At 41.5% G+C, this 16,235-nt stretch overlaps 1 protein-coding gene across 1 annotated transcript; it reads left to right on the forward strand.

Annotated features, from left to right (window-relative positions):
• Positions 1 to 3,114: 3,114 nt before the first annotated feature.
• On the forward strand, positions 3,115 to 15,388 carry pygma (phosphorylase, glycogen, muscle A). The gene is made up of 20 exons (XM_050040728.1): positions 3,115 to 3,458; positions 5,379 to 5,480; positions 5,592 to 5,670; positions 5,780 to 5,883; positions 6,099 to 6,230; positions 6,318 to 6,429; positions 6,522 to 6,604; positions 10,101 to 10,244; positions 10,467 to 10,559; positions 10,746 to 10,892; positions 11,682 to 11,845; positions 12,000 to 12,114; positions 12,197 to 12,298; positions 12,742 to 12,889; positions 13,041 to 13,099; positions 13,183 to 13,324; positions 13,441 to 13,648; positions 14,218 to 14,352; positions 14,598 to 14,664; positions 14,844 to 15,388. Exons 1-20 carry the CDS (start codon positions 3,216 to 3,218, stop codon positions 14,991 to 14,993), a joined length of 2,529 nt encoding a protein of 842 aa, XP_049896685.1. The 5' UTR covers positions 3,115 to 3,215; the 3' UTR covers positions 14,994 to 15,388.
• The last annotated feature ends 847 nt before the right edge of the window (positions 15,389 to 16,235 follow it).

Raw genomic sequence — 16,235 nt, forward strand, 5'->3', positions numbered from 1 at the left:
ACATTCAGTAGGCTATATCTTCAGTAGCTAGCTAGCTAACCCTGCACTTTTCAGGGTTTGATTTTGGTTTTGGAACAGGGAAGAAACGTATATCTTTTTCCAACCTCTCCAGGTAACAAGTATCATTAATACACGACGTGCCCCAGACACAACATTTAGCTCCAAATCCACAAAACCAGCCTGAAAATGAAGGAAATCTGAAAAGGTTGCATTAAAGTGAATGGAGCACAGCTGTGTTGTTGTTGGACCTGATGCTATGTTATGATTGGCCAGTCTGCGTCCAGGGGCGGGACTTACCGAAGGGTGGATTATCTTGAATACTAAAACCAAAACAATCTAGATTGATAAATAGCACTACAGGTACGAGGAAGAACAAGTATTTCAATTTTGGGGTGAACTATCCCTTTAAATGTCAACAGAGACCAATCAACACTTTATTCCTTCCATATATTTCACTGCTGTGCTTACACGCATACTGTCTATCTATTTTTATAGCCACAAGACAACATACATGTTGAAGACGGGAAAAAAGTGAGAAAATGTAAATTGGCACATAAATCCCAGTGTGCACCAGCCTACAAAGCTCTTACCAGCCAGCATCAGTCAATTGCCGTCTACACCCTTTTGTAATGCCTGCCTGACAACACAGGTGCCTTAATAACTGTGGTTACAGTTGGGCAATCAGATCATTCATTAACATCATAGTTAATTGACTTAATATTCTCCAAGGAGTAAAAATTAAAATTGAAATTAATCAAACTTCCATGCGTCTTCATGATTACATGATAGAGAGATCATAAATAACTGCGTTGGCTGACAAGACAGACACATACTGCAGATATAGAAAATAAAGAGGAAAAAGCTGGTCACGTTGCGTGCTGGCACATGGACGTATCTCAGTGGCTGGACTGTCGTAACAACTCCATTTGTTGTTGAAAATTTGCCTCCACATCAAGAACATTATTGTTGTTGTTGTTTTTTTCCCTCACAGTTTCCATCAGGCGGCGCATTCATTCAGTGTGGTCTTGAAATGCTTGATGTACCATTTGACAGAACAGCCAGTAGACATGTAAGAACATAATTTGCTCATCATAATGGACAAATCGGGGGCATGCCAGCTTCAATCTCTGTCATCTGTTGTGTGATGGTTCCTCTGTTCTGGGGGTCATTTGGCACGCGGGAATATTAAAAGGAAACATAACAGGAAATGGTGTAGACAGCATTTATATACTGTGTAAGTTCTAAAAATTCTTCAAATGATGCAGAAACGGCCACAAAGCGCTGCCAACCACTTGAACCACCACTGGCAATTTGATTTCTATTTAGCTCTTGTGGTGTTTGACAGTAGCATCTTTTGTCCCTCCATCCCCACTCCCACCCTCTGCACCCACCCCACCCTTCTTTGCATCTTATTCAATCATACAACAAAGTGGCAAATGGTTAGATAGACGTGATGATGTTACTCCCAGTACTTTTCCTGTCAACATTTATCCAAAGTGCAGTGCAATCTTGTACATCTTGACATTAAAGTAACAGTCACTCTTTCATCCAGCTTTTAACCAATTTCAGTCCAAAAGCACAACCCCCCTTTTTAACAATTTAATGATATGCGTGGAGCACTGCATCCCACTGAGAACAGCTCAGCAAACACCGCCTTCTCCCTTATGCCGCCATCCGATTCATAGTAATATACTAGTGTTGTCTGCCGGCTCTTGCTGACATTAACAAGATATGCCTTTCAAATATCATGGCCTTTGGGACTGGGTCAGAGTTACTATTTATAGAAGGTCAAGACTTCATGATAGTTTGGCTCGCTACAGTGATAACTGAAAATAGAGCGGGTTTAAGTAGCTCTTCTGCAGCTGCTTTTGTGTCTGTTATTGCTGCAGGCTCTTGAACAGATGTGATCTACATAGACTCTGGATCACTGGTTTATAACTACTTACATTACCGCTACTTACTGTGCTTGTAAAGTGATACAGTAGCATGGAACGTTGCAGTACCGCTGTTCGGGTTTCAGAGCAGGCTAAGGTACAAGTGCATCCTGATCCAGTGTGGAGCGCTAAAACAAAATACGTCCTGTATCTGCCCTCTAATGCAGATACTTATAAATAATGTGTCATCCTGCAATATGGGAATTAGCTGACGTGTGCAGTGCTTTGCTTTTTAGGTGCAACAAAATACAATTTTTAAAAATCTAATACAGTGTTACCATCTGCTGGCCAAGACACCCCTGCCAAGTACGGGGAAGAAAAACAAGTTAGCCACTGTAGCTGCCAGATATTATCAGCAGCATGTGTTTCTCTCTACAACATCAGACAATGCTTTACACATCCGGGCAAGATTTTATGTCATGCCATTATTTTAATGATGATAATGAATAATGCCGGATTACTCAAATCATTGTAGGTTGTCAGCTTGGTAAATGTCACATTCATTCTTTTTGTAACAGTGAAACACAAGCGTGGCAGAGAATACAGATTTTCTGAGTAAGACGATACAGATTGTTCTCACTGCTTTGATCAGGCTGGCTAGAAATGATCAGTCATTTATTATTGTACCGGTATATTATATGTATTAATATATAGTATATAATATGCCCTCACATATTAGGAAAAAATATTATTTATTTTCTTGCTGTGTTACGAAAGGCAACCACACATCGGCAGCCAACATATATAAAATAAATGTATAAACTGAAGAAATTGCCAGTATTAGTAGCACTGGCTCTAGTACTTTTTTCAACTTTGAGAACCCAAGATCTAAGATTTGTGTTTCAAAATGCTCTAAAATGGCCACTTTATACTTTTCTTTGAATTCCCCACAGACCCCACAGGTGGGTCAGGTCACAGAAGGTGACGACTGAAAAATGATGAATACATAAACTGTGAATGACGCCATCATCCTCTACGATGCCATGTAGTGCTGTCACTTACATCTTCAATCCAAGATGGGCCCCTCAGCTAGTCACGAGTTACATAATTAAAAAGTGGCAACCTCTATCCTCCACACATGACCCACCCTTTGCCTAATATATACAACCTGCTCCACCCTCTCCTTAATATTCATACTCATGCCTTTAAAAAGCTGAACTCGAGCCTGTAGTGTGGGCGCCTCTCCTGCTGTGTGTCTGGGCCTGGTGTGTGTGTGCCTGCTGTCTTACTGTTTACATCCTGCCAGAGTCAGAGCCCTGAGCTGCCACAACTCGTGCCACCATGTCTAAGCCCTTGTCTGACCATGACAGAAGGAAACAGATTTCAGTGCGAGGCCTCGCCGGCGTTGAGAACGTTGCCGAGTTGAAGCAGAATTTCAACAGACATCTCCACTTTACGCTGGTCAAGGACAGAAATGTGGCTACCAGAAGGGATTACTACTTTGCTCTTGCCCACACTGTGCGGGACCACTTGATTGGCAGGTGGATCAGAACCCAGCAGCACTACTATGAGAAAGATCCCAAAGTAAGTGCAAGTGAAAGATTTTCAGTAATATGAAATTCTATGAATATATAGATTTATTAATTAAAGTGCAATTATGTTAACAGCATAAACAGTGTCACATGTTGCATTTGTGATACAGACTACATTTTGTACTCCATCACAGTTTTCCGCACACACAGCACAGGGGGAATACAGGCGACTATATTTCATCTAAGAACTGGTTCACAGCTTTATGGTGACATTTATGGATGCCTGTTGCATCGTGAACTCCCTGCCTGCCCAGCACTACACAGTGGTCATTGTTTTCATTAGCATTCTCTTGCCATAACCTGACTCTTATACGGTTTCATGAACTAACTCAGCACATCTGACACATTTTAGACTAAAGGCCATGACTTATTTTCATAAGAGCAAGGGATTTATATTCTTCCACTGTACTTTGAACAGCCTGATATCAGTGTAAGGTCGTGGCATTTAAACTTCATCAGGGCTTCTTAGCACTCTGCTGGTATGCTGCCGTTCTTATAGTGTGTTGAAACATTAACCCCCTACCCATGACCTTCTGTTCTCATTCCGTATCACCATAAAGCACATAGCCCTTACTGTATGTCATAGGAGCACATGCCTCCGAGGGCGTCCGAGTTCATATATAAGCAGTAACATAGTCTATGAGAGAAGCCGTATCTCAGCAACTGCGTCGTTATTAACCAACAGCTACAGAAAGAACCTTAAAAACAACAATGGGAGGCTGGCGTCACTAGACTAAAGCAGCAAACCACACCACATTATCGCCTGGAAATGTCACACAAAACTGTGTGTAATCACAATAGAGAGTTCAGAGGCAGAGGGAAAATTGCATTTACTTAGCAGGAAAAATGTTCCCTGCAAGATCATTAATAACTCTGCTGAATAAAGAGAAGGATTTTTCTTTTCTTAACATGGGTAGAAAATTTCTTTGCACCTCTCGGCTTACTCCAAAGGGTCATTGTTCTGTGACTTAAGTGCAAAAGCCCTTACATATTAATCTCTGCAGGGGGACGTGTACTTCTCACATTAAGCTCGTTCTCAGAAACTGTTTGATCAGATGTTGGTTTGCTGCAACCCTTTAACTCACAAACCATCTGACCTCCTAACTGTATCACCTTGTTCCGGTGCTCCAGACTGAAAAGGTCAAAGGTGAGTCCCTTAAAGGTCTGAACAGAAATCTGAGGGCAGGACGAAATGTAAGATCACACACTGCAAAGTGCGTGTTACTGCAACAAGATTCATTTTCCACATAGCTCATATGCATTCTCGGAATAAAAAAAAAACCAGCTAATCAGCATAATGAGATGAAAGAAGGATTGAATCCGATAAGATTGGGAACATGCAGTCATATATAATTCAAGAGATCCTGTTAGCTACTCAGTGATATGGCCCTGTCAGTTGTAGTCATTATTATTTCACTATCTGAACCACTCCGCTCCAGACATGAACCCCACAATGAAAGGGTATCAGGCTCAGGCTGACCTTTACAGCGACCTCTACAGGAGCTATTTTTGCCCGGGCCAAAATGTTGGTGTTATGTAACACCCAAAGCAATCTGTCCCCCAGTCCCTTCTCCTCTCTCCTCTCCTCTGCCTCTCCTCCTCAGCCTGTGTCCGCCCCCTCCATGTCAGCGGAGAAAAAAACAACTAAATGGCAAAGGCTAAACACAGGCTCAGGTGGCACATTTTTATGCGCTCCCAACCATGACGCTAAATAATTAAACTTGAAGATTTCGTTGACAGTCTGGGGTGGATGTTAGTGTGACATCTGGTGTATGATGTCACAGATTTGTACACTTCAGGGGACCTGTCTGTAATAATCACACAATGACACCCTTAAATATCTCTGTTATAGTCTTCATAAGACTGTATAAGCCTGATACTGATTATTTCGCCCCTTCATCCCCAACTGTAGCGTGTGTACTACATCTCCCTTGAGTTCTACATGGGCCGCACCCTCCAAAACACCATGGTGAACCTCGCTCTGGAGAACGCCTGTGATGAGGCCACGTACCAGGTGATACGAAGGCGCTTCATTCATTCCTCTTATAACTGTGAAGTTTCCTTATCCAATCACTGTTAAAGTGGCAGCATCTCAAAATGACTGTTTCCTGTTTGTCCTCTGTAGTTGGGCCTGGACATGGAGGAACTGGAGGACATGGAAGAAGACGCTGGTTTGGGAAATGGTGGCCTAGGACGTCTTGCCGGTAAACATCTTTCCACTCATCAAATTCGTTTAATTCGAATTACATTTACCCCTGACTTAAATGATGCATCGTTTTACACAAGAGCTTGTCAAACGTTGATTTCTCTCAGCCTGTTTCCTGGACTCCATGGCTTCACTGGGTCTGGCTGCCTACGGTTACGGCATTCGCTACGAATTCGGTATCTTCAATCAGAAAATCATCAACGGCTGGCAGGTTAGAAACTTACACAATGTAAAGCTTTATGTTCTTGTCTCAGTGAGTAAGACTAGCTGCTGCCGTTTCCTTTTCACCTTAAATCCCCTGCTGCATAAGTTTCCTTTATCATTTTCCTGATCTCAGGTTCATTATTTTTCGCTATGTCTAGACCAGCACAGAAGCCAGTAATGAGTGTTTTTTCCTCTCCATATAAAATGTGTGTCATTATCCAGGTTGAGGAGGCTGATGATTGGCTGCGCTTTGGCAACCCCTGGGAGAAGGCACGTCCTGAGTACATGCGTCCAGTGCACTTCTATGGCAGGACCGAGCATCACCCCGATGGTGTCAAATGGGTTGACACACAGGTGAAGATGTGATTTAAAGTAATAAGAAGAGTAATATATGCTTCCTGAGATGATATATTAACGTCTCTCCCTGTGATGTACTGACAGGTAGTGCTGGCTTTGCCATATGACACCCCTGTCCCTGGATACAGAAACAACATTGTCAACACCATGAGGCTGTGGTCAGCGAAGGCGCCTTGCGAGTTTAACCTCAAAGACTGTACGTGTCTGGCACAGATCAAACATTTGAAATCATGCAACAGCTGCTGCATAACTTTGAATGAAAGGAGATTGTCTTTTTTTCTCTTACAGTCAATGTTGGTGGCTACATCCAGGCTGTTCTGGACAGAAACTTGGCTGAGAACATTTCCCGTGTGCTGTACCCGAACGACAACGTAAGAATAATGACTACATTATCTTTTAATCCACCAGAACTGCACTCATAGGACGGCCATGTACATGTAAACCTGGATTAGAGGAAATACCTGAGTGCTGAAAGGTATATAGGAGCTGTGGACTGTATGGCTCCTCTATGACTGAAGGGCTTGTCTTAACTCAAGATGGATTTCCATAATTTGGACCCCAACTAGTGCCCTTTATCTTCAGCTAGAACCACTGTGTGCCCCTTCAGCTTCCTCTGAAGCTGTCTTTTATAGCTGACATAAGAACTGCCCACCATGTGCTGACTCCCTGAAGGCTCAAGAAGGAGGATTTGGATGATAACCATCTCGCTCCAGCTATAACTCACGTCAGGCCTGGTAATTTATGTCTGAGCAAGTGAGAGCAGGAGCAGCGGTGGACTTTATATTCCCGCTTTGTTTGAACTTGGTTCAGTCAGTGTCACACTGCTGCTCTATCCTACTGTGTATTTCTATTAATACAGACATGCTTGAACAGTTAGTCTATTGAGTGATTAGCTCATCAAAATGCAACATAGGCTACAAACATTTCACTCATAAAAATCAGAAGGTTTCACTTTTTCTAATGTGCCCTTTCTCTGTTAAACATCATTAAAGACATCAAATCAAGGTCTGGTAACTTAACAGATTAATTTCCCATTATGTATTTTATTGTAATAGACTGCTTTAACTAACCAATTGATAAATTCATGATGAAATTCACATGTAACAGCAGCTCAAATAGCACAGATAGAAAAGCAAGTTGAACGGCAATAGAATAGGCTACTTAGAGAATAAAGATAAAATACAAAAAGATATATATCAGAATTAGAAAAAATATAAAGCACTAAATCAAGACAACTATACACTCAATACTATTTACACTATATACACATTTCACTTATGCACATATAAAAAGAAGTATATTTGAATATATGTATGGGTATATATTGACAGCTGTACAGAATAATTGCACATAGTGTGTAGTTTTATAATCAAAAACAATGTAAGAACACTTTACACAGTGTTGCCTTGCAAAGGCAGATACTATAGAGAGGCATACTGCAAACAAAATTATCATTATGATTATTGCTACTCTATTCACATAATGCCCCAGCCAGCATTTGCATATGGGGCCCATGTGGGTAGTAAATGGTCCTACTGCATATGGGAGTGCCCATGGGCTCCATATTGGGCTCACGCCAGTTGTCCATACTGATGGCTTTGCCCAAGCAGGCACCACATGGTAATGCCAGGGCTACCTGGTCACCAAGTGGGTATGGGCCAAAAATGGGCATCTTCCCAGGGGCCCACTTGGATAAACCTACTCATGTGGGCAGTTGGCATGGTTGGCAACAGTCCCATTCAGGGCCTATTTTTAGCCTGTTAACTGCCCACGTGTCCCACATACAAATGTTGACTGCTGTTTCACATGTCCCACGCAGTTTTGCACAGGTGAAAACAGGTGACAGAGCACATACCTGTTTTCCTTAGCTTGCCTGTACATGGCTGCCAAAAGCCCAGTTTCACAGCGTTGTCCTGCTGCATCCTCTCAAAGAGATGCTCGAGTTTCTGACAGTCTTTATTTTTCATCTCCACCGAAAAATAACACACAGGGGACGCACAGGAAGCGCCCTCTCTGGCGAGCTGGCACTGCCCTTCATTAAATCGGATCATTGTTAACAGAGGTTTGGTTTATAATAATATCCGGTGGTCGGCACCGCGGTGTTTCATCTCGACTGCAATTATCATCTTTAAAATAAATAGCGCGCTAACTTCCGCCAACAACGAGCCAATAACATCAGTACTTGGCAAATGGCCAATCAGAGTGCAGGGGGGCAACAGGTAATCAGTTACACCTGCCATGAAATCTGTGCCATTCATTGATGAGGCTTTACGCATGCGCACTGTTGTTTTCCCACACTGGACACTTGCCAATATGAAGATGAGGCAAATAAAAACCCTATTTCAAAACTTTTACATCCAACCACTGACCTTAAATTATAGAGTTATGATAAATAACAGCAAACAAAGATATATATACCATACCTTCATCCAGTGGTTTTCAAACTTTCTGTGCACACCTGTATATCTGTGCACAAAAGCCCCTAGAAGGTGTGTCATCACTCTTATCACAACAGAAGTCTTTGTCTTTATTGACTAACATAAAATGACAATTGACAACCAACTATTACTCATGAAATATTTAACAAAAATGATTCAAGAATTCATTTTAAAGTTTTTAAAGTTACATCAAAACACCAGTAACACATCAATTTAAATGGGAAATAATGTGAGATCATGTGATTTGTCACACACGCATAATTCTCAATTGCAAACAGTGACAAGTAGGCTCCCTGTGAAGAATTTTGAATTAAAGTAAATTACATTTTTTAGGTAGAGTTTGCCTCTTTTTTAGGAAATGTGCACAACATACTGATACGGTCAATTAAAAAGTTGTATTGGCCCAGTTGAATATTGCAATAATAGTGTGTGGTGTTCACAGAATCCCACGGCACACTATTTGACTGCCTTGATCAATAAATATAGGGTGAATTAAGGGTGACTGGGACATAAGGTCAAATGGGACAGTTAAACTACAGATTTCATTTTCTCACCTGATGAGTAAAAAAACAAAAAGCCATCGCTGTGAAACCACATAATCAAAATTGCATGCCCTCAAAGGTGTGACTTTACATAGGTGGGTAGGGCAAGATTCAAACAGGAAGTTGACCCTGCAATGCATGAGGCGAGGAAAATCACATAAGCTTTAGCTAGTTGTCATCATACAGTCATAAAATTGTCATAGCTAATATACTGCACAAATCTTTGGTAAAAAACAACCCATGATTATAATGTACCACTGCTCCAAAATCAGGAAAATCAATTTCTATAAATCACTCCGTACCACTAAAACAATAATTTTTCTGTTGCCAGTAGGCGGAGCAAAGGTTATATTTCCTTAGCTGTCTTTTAAAAATCACCTTAATTGGTAACAAAACATTGTCTTCAACATATCACTGGTCACTTGTACTGTTTTTGCGGTTAAATAAATGACAATTTAAACAAAAATCACTTTTTTGGGAGGAAAAAACATGAATTTTTGAGGATACTCTGGTGCAAACAGGAAATTCAACTTCCATAATTATCTCAAAAAATTGTTAGTAGGAACATTTACTCAATGCACAGATGTAATACTTTGATTAACTGTATTAGCATACAGCTATATATCATATACAGGTGTTTGATGCTACAGTAAAATGATCAGAATTGCATGATAATTATACCAGAGATATATAAAGCTACTGGTGCCACCATTTTTGTGTTTCATTAGGTTTGGGTGATTATTTTAGTAAAACACAGTAGAAAGATTTCTGATGTCCATGCATGAAAGCAAGTCACTAATATGCAAGAGGCTATGTTTAATGAATAAAACAGCTCTTCATGTTTGCCTGCAGTGCAGAAACAGACAAATATGTGTCTTTATCCTCAGTTCTTTGAAGGAAAGGAGCTCCGTCTGAAGCAGGAGTACTTTGTGGTGTCTGCCACCCTGCAAGACATCATCCGTCGTTTCAAGGTCTCTAAGTTTGGCTCCAGGGAGATTACTCGCACAGACTTCAGCAAACTGCCTGACAAGGTGAAGCGAAAAACTCAACAAAATAGTTTCTGTCAGAAATGAAAAGATTCCCCTCTGATGTTCTCTCTGTGCTTTTGTTAAATTGCCTCTGTCAGTGTGTTGAACAGGTTGTAGGTGGGTTTTATTGTATCTTAGGAGAATAGTTGAAATGAACAGTATCTACAAAGAACAATATGGTGTATTCTAATTCTGTATTGACTTGTTAATGTTCTGCATGTTCAGGTTGCCATCCAGCTGAATGACACTCACCCAGCCATGGCTATCCCCGAGCTGATGAGGGTTCTGGTTGATGAGGAGAAACTTCAATGGGACAAGGTGAGGAAGAGCAGCACTATATTGTGCATAGCTTCAGAGACCTATTTTTCAAATCTAGAAATTATTCTAGTGCGTAAAACCATTTCTTACTTCCTGCTGCAGTGTTTTTGATTGTGACATCATCATTTTCTTGAACCATTTACCACCATCATCATACAGTAGGCTAAAATATTTATATGTATCCAGGCCTGGGACATCTGCGTGCGCACCTGTGCCTACACCAATCACACCGTCCTTCCTGAAGCTCTGGAGCGCTGGCCAGTCGAGCTGTTTGCTCATCTGCTGCCTCGTCACTTGGAAATCGTCTATGAGATCAACCGTCGCCACCTGGAGGTCGGTACTGCACATTGCAACATGTAATCATTTCCATAATGCATTGCTTACAATGTGTATTTATGGCAGCAGAGGAAGCACATACTGTTCCCTGTATTTAGGTGCCAATATAGAAATAAGTCTTGGAATAGAAAAGCTTTCTGTACCTTTATTTGCCTGGTTGAGATAAAGGTACTTAATGTAGGTTAAGGAAGGTGGATGATGTCAAAGCTTGGTGCAATCAATTTATTTGGTTGAGGACTACATTTAAAGGTATAGAGAAAAATGTGACTAGAAACGCAGAAAAAAATACAAGCAGCACAATAATTAGAAATCAGATATTTGATGTTTTCTTGATTACGAGTCATATGTTTAGATTGCTGTGACTGTGGTAAGCGACTACAGAAAAACCTATTAAAATGCATGGAATGACTTTAGAGATCAGCACGAGGACCTAAATGTTGTAAGTCATAAACAAAATGGCTTTTATTGGCTTTTAATTGCAACATCTGTCAGAGCTAAGTTCCATGATGGCCCACGTTCCTGCTGAATGGAAAGCGAAATATTCCTGACGTGAAATTATGGGTGGGTTATATGAGCTGTAGCTCAATAAAACACTTGGGTTTTATTTATCTACCTACATACTCATGGAAACTGTCCTGTTGCTGCTCATTTGATTGATCGTAGAGTCGCCGTGTTGGCCTACTTTAATATGTGACAAGAGAAATCTACGATTCAGCAGCAAGATTTTTAAAAAAGTCCAATTTATGAGCTATTTTTAGCTTCATGATTTTTTTTTCCACTTTGCAGAGAGTTGCTGCCAAGTATCCTGGTGATGTCGATCGCATGCGCCGCATGTCCCTCATTGAGGAAGGAGGACAGAAGAGGATCAACATGGCCCATTTGTGTATTGTGGGTGCCCATGCTGTCAACGGAGTGGCCCAGATACACTCTGACATCCTCAAAGCTACTGTGTACGTCCCTAAAATAAACACTCATTCGCCTGTAACACTCTACAGTGGTGAAACCACCAAAATACAGTAAATGTTTGTGTAGTACATGTAGTAGTGTCTGTTTCATACACACCCAGCCTCTGTGATTTCATGTGATGCTTCACTCTGCCTGCAGTTTCAAGGACTTCTATGAAATGGAGCCACATAAGTTCCAAAACAAGACTAACGGCATCACTCCTCGCCGCTGGCTGGTCATGTGCAACCCCGGCCTGGCTGAGGTCATCGCCGAGGTTAGCTGTGTTTTAACACACACACAAAAAATCGTTGTAAATACCTTTTATTTATTGATTTTTTGTCATTTTTGTCTATTAGAGGATTGGTGAGGACTTCATCCGTGACCTCGACCAGCTGCAGGGCCTCCGCAAGTTTGTGAATGATGACGCTTTCATTCGTGATATTGCCAAAGTGAAGCAGGTGAAGTAATTCGTGCATTACTTTATATCAACTTAGTTACAGTTATGTATCAGTTTGGAGATGCGTGTGAATAGATAACCGGGCTTTATTGTAGCTGGTGATAGCACAAAGCAATCTTTGCCTTTTAATGATAACATACACAGATTTCTCACATGGCAGCAGAGCCAATCTGCAGGGCTCTGCGATCAATATCACAACCTCAATTAACAGCTTTTACTGCAGCCTCTGCACCAGGAGTCTGCTTGTATGAAAATGTCAGGAAGTTTATTTTCTCTGACACGTGGCATATGTTGTTTTCATTCCTAGTGTCGTTGTGTGTTTTCCTTTTGTATCTCACAGAAGAGTTTGATCAGATTTCAGAGTGTTTTATATAGAAATAACCAACAATCTGAAGTAGAACTTGTTGACTTTTATGTAATTAAGTCTATGTTTTGATGAAGTAGGAAAACAAGATGAAGTTTGCTATGCACTTGGAGGAACACTACAAGGTGAAAATCAACCCCAACTCCATGTTCGACATTCAAGTCAAGAGAATCCACGAATACAAGAGACAGCTGCTGAACTGTCTGCACATCATCACCTACTATAACCGTGAGAGCACATTTTTAGTCTTCTGCCTCACACGTTTTCTCCAATTCAAATACTGAGATGATTTCAGGGCACATTGTGTTTGTGTCAGAGCCTGAACACACACACACAAACACATGGATTCGGTCTTGTAATCTCTTCATATCTCTGCCAGGCATCAAGAAGGAGCCCAACAAGCAGTGGACCCCAAGAACTATCATGATTGGAGGAAAGGTGTGTAGTTTATGCAACTGGGCTTCAAAAGCAAATTCACCGTCACAACACAAACTCATTCTCAAACTGCTCCTGTCATGCAGGCTGCTCCTGGATACCACACTGCCAAGATGATTATCCGGCTGATCACTGCTATCGGAGAGGTGGTCAACAATGATCCAGTGGTCGGAGACCGCCTCAAAGTTATCTTTTTGGAGAACTACAGAGTCACACTGGCAGAGAGAGGTAGTTACAAAATCACATTTCTCATCCTGTTAAGGACTTTTTTGATACGCAGCATAAACACAAATGCAACAAACGCTTATTAGAGTCATCAACCCTCTACTTGTGTCATCTTTCAGCCATCCCCGCAGCTGACCTGTCAGAGCAGATCTCCACAGCCGGCACTGAGGCCTCTGGCACCGGCAACATGAAGTTCATGTTGAACGGCGCTCTAACCATCGGTACCATGGACGGAGCCAACGTTGAGATGGCAGAGGAAGCCGGCGAGGACAACCTTTTCATCTTCGGCATGAGGGTGGATGATGTCGATGCAATGGACAAGATCGGGTAAGGCTTGAGTTGATCTCCACTTCTACCTCGAACATATTCTCCTCTGTTGCAGGTAAAATGAGTGATATTACCTCTGTACCACACGTTTTCCACAGTCCCCAAACATGTTTTCCACAAACTCAGAAATAGTTTGACCTTGATCCCTTAGGGGGACATGAAAGGGAGCAGAGACGGGAAAAAAGGCTCATCCCTGCCTTTTTATTTCTGCCACTACAGTATGGAATGTATTTGCGTACAAGAACACACTGTTACCTATTGTCAGATCCATTTGGTGAAATACCTCCAAGACCGTCCAACTGTCAAGACTTCACTGTGCTCCATGCGCTCTCACTATCCAGCACCTTTTCACTCTTTCACAATAATGATCACTTCAACACTCCCAAGTGCTGTTGTTTTTTTTCTTTTACTCAAGCTGAGGGTTTCCACAGTAAAAGGTGTGGCCTTGGGGAACCTGTGCAGGCACCGACTACTACACTTCCATTATTAATGACCCAGTTACTACAGCAACAACCTTGTGCTTCTGTTTTTTCTCAACGTGCGTATTGTTTATTTTCGGCCCTGCTTAGATACCACGCCGAGGACTACTACAACCGCCTGCCTGAGCTGAAACAGGCTATTGACCAGATTGCTGGAGGCTTCTTTAGCCCAAAGCAGCCTGACCTGTTTAAAGAAATTGTCAACTTGCTGATGCATCATGACAGGTAAAGACACATCTAACATTAGCAGCCTGAGGCGCACACATGCGTACACACATACAAATAAGAACGTGCATGAACTTGCATGCTGGGGCGGGGGAAAAAAAAAGAAAACAACTGGCAGCCTTTTGCATGCACACCAACATTCAGTATAAGAATACACACATGCATGCACTTACAAACACAGATGCATTCACACTGCACTATCTGTTGTTTTTTTCAGTGAGTTAATTGCATTCTTGTCTGCACAGATTTAAGGTCTTTGCTGACTATGAAGACTATATGAAATGCCAGGAGAAAGTCAACGCTCTTTACAAGGTATGTTCATTTAAGAGCCACATGGTTCATAGAAGTCTCTCCTGCATTTATAGTAAGACCTTAATTAGTGTGGGTATATTATGAGCACCACAGCTAATGGAAGGGGACTCAGTGCTGCTAATCCCTTTTAATCACACATCTTATTACTCACTTATCAATCACTTTCATCTTCACCTCAGAACCCCAAGGAATGGACCAAGAAGGTGATCTACAACATCGCCGGATGTGGCAAGTTCTCCAGTGACCGCACCATTGCCCAGTACGCTCGTGAGATCTGGGGCATGGAGCCTACGCTCGAGAAACTCCCCAACCCTGACGGCAACTTGTAAACTGTCCACATGACAGCCACCATCCAAGCCTTCCCCCGCTTCCATCATAACACGGATGCCTTAAGAACCTCCATGTGCGTCTGGTGAAAGCCCCCACAAACCTGCATCCAAAAGGGATTAGAATTAAATGCCTCCTGTATGACTACATTGTGTCTCACACACACTCTTGGCTCTGGCTCAGTTTACATTCTTCATACCTGCAGATTCACACTATCCAGGTTACAGACTGGTGTTAACAAAACTGCTGTTGCAACTAGAAACTGCTGTGTAGCTGCCATAAAGTGGATAAAAGAGCTTTGTGGTGGGCTTTGTGAATTTGTTGGTGATTTTTTTTTTTTATTAAAAAACAGAAACTCTTGTATTTCCACTCAGACCCATTCTGCATAAAATCTATCTTAAATACCATGACAGCCTGGGTGACTTTTTCCAGCTGGTCGTGTTCTATTTCAGGGATAGCCGGGTATTTTCAGGTCATTTAATAAAGTATTGTAGAATACAGATACACATAATACATTTCGTTGCAAATCAAACTATTATTGGGTAAAATTGCACTTCCAATCATCACACTCAAGCAATGGCCATTTGAACTACAGCCTGAAAACCCTCTTCAGTGCACTCTGATAATCAAACGTACATTTAACTTCTGAAGACCTTGTGTCCTCGTATGAGGACATTACATTTTGGGTGAACTGGACCTTATACGTCATTCTGCTCAATTCAGACCTCTAATCCTCCTTCATGGACACTTTTTTTGTGCCAAGTAGTGATAGTAAGACCACAATACATTCATCCATGTAAAAACAAGAAGGCAGCCATCTCTGCCAAGTCAGTCTGCAGCCGATCCTGGTCCAAAACCTGATCATATACATTTGACCACTTATAGCAACAGTAAAAAGGTAAGATGCTGTTAATAAGAAAATACTCATTTGCAGACATTGGGAATTTCTCATCAGCTAGCTGAGTGCCATTGGGACTTTATCATCTTCTCCCTTGAGGACATTAGGGCTTTATTGTTGTCTCGTTTCAGGATATTGGGACTTTATTTACTTATTATCGTTGACAATGTTTAGTTTTTTTTATACTTATTAGATCCTACTAATCTCAAATAGCTAGGAAAAATTGAAAATGCATACCAAACAAAAGTTTGATTTTAATATTTTTGCAATCCAATCTGGGTATATTGACTATAAAGGAAAGGCTATCTGGGCTAATGCCATGGTGTGAGGACAGTACACTTCTGGA

The sequence above is a fragment of the Epinephelus moara genome, chromosome 3 (genome assembly GCF_006386435.1).
Source record: "Epinephelus moara isolate mb chromosome 3, YSFRI_EMoa_1.0, whole genome shotgun sequence".
Classification (NCBI taxonomy): domain Eukaryota; kingdom Metazoa; phylum Chordata; class Actinopteri; order Perciformes; family Serranidae; genus Epinephelus; species Epinephelus moara.

Excerpts from the sequence above, each read along its gene's own strand:
- pygma (XM_050040728.1), top strand. The coding sequence starts at position 3,216 with ATGTCTAAGCCCTTGTCTGACCATGACAGAAGGAAACAGATTTCAGTG. Across the intron at positions 11,846-11,999 it reads GACATCCTCAAAGCTACTGT|TTTCAAGGACTTCTATGAAA; the intron begins GTACGTCCCTAA and ends CTCTGCCTGCAG. Across the intron at positions 12,115-12,196 it reads TGGCTGAGGTCATCGCCGAG|AGGATTGGTGAGGACTTCAT; the intron begins GTTAGCTGTGTT and ends TTTGTCTATTAG.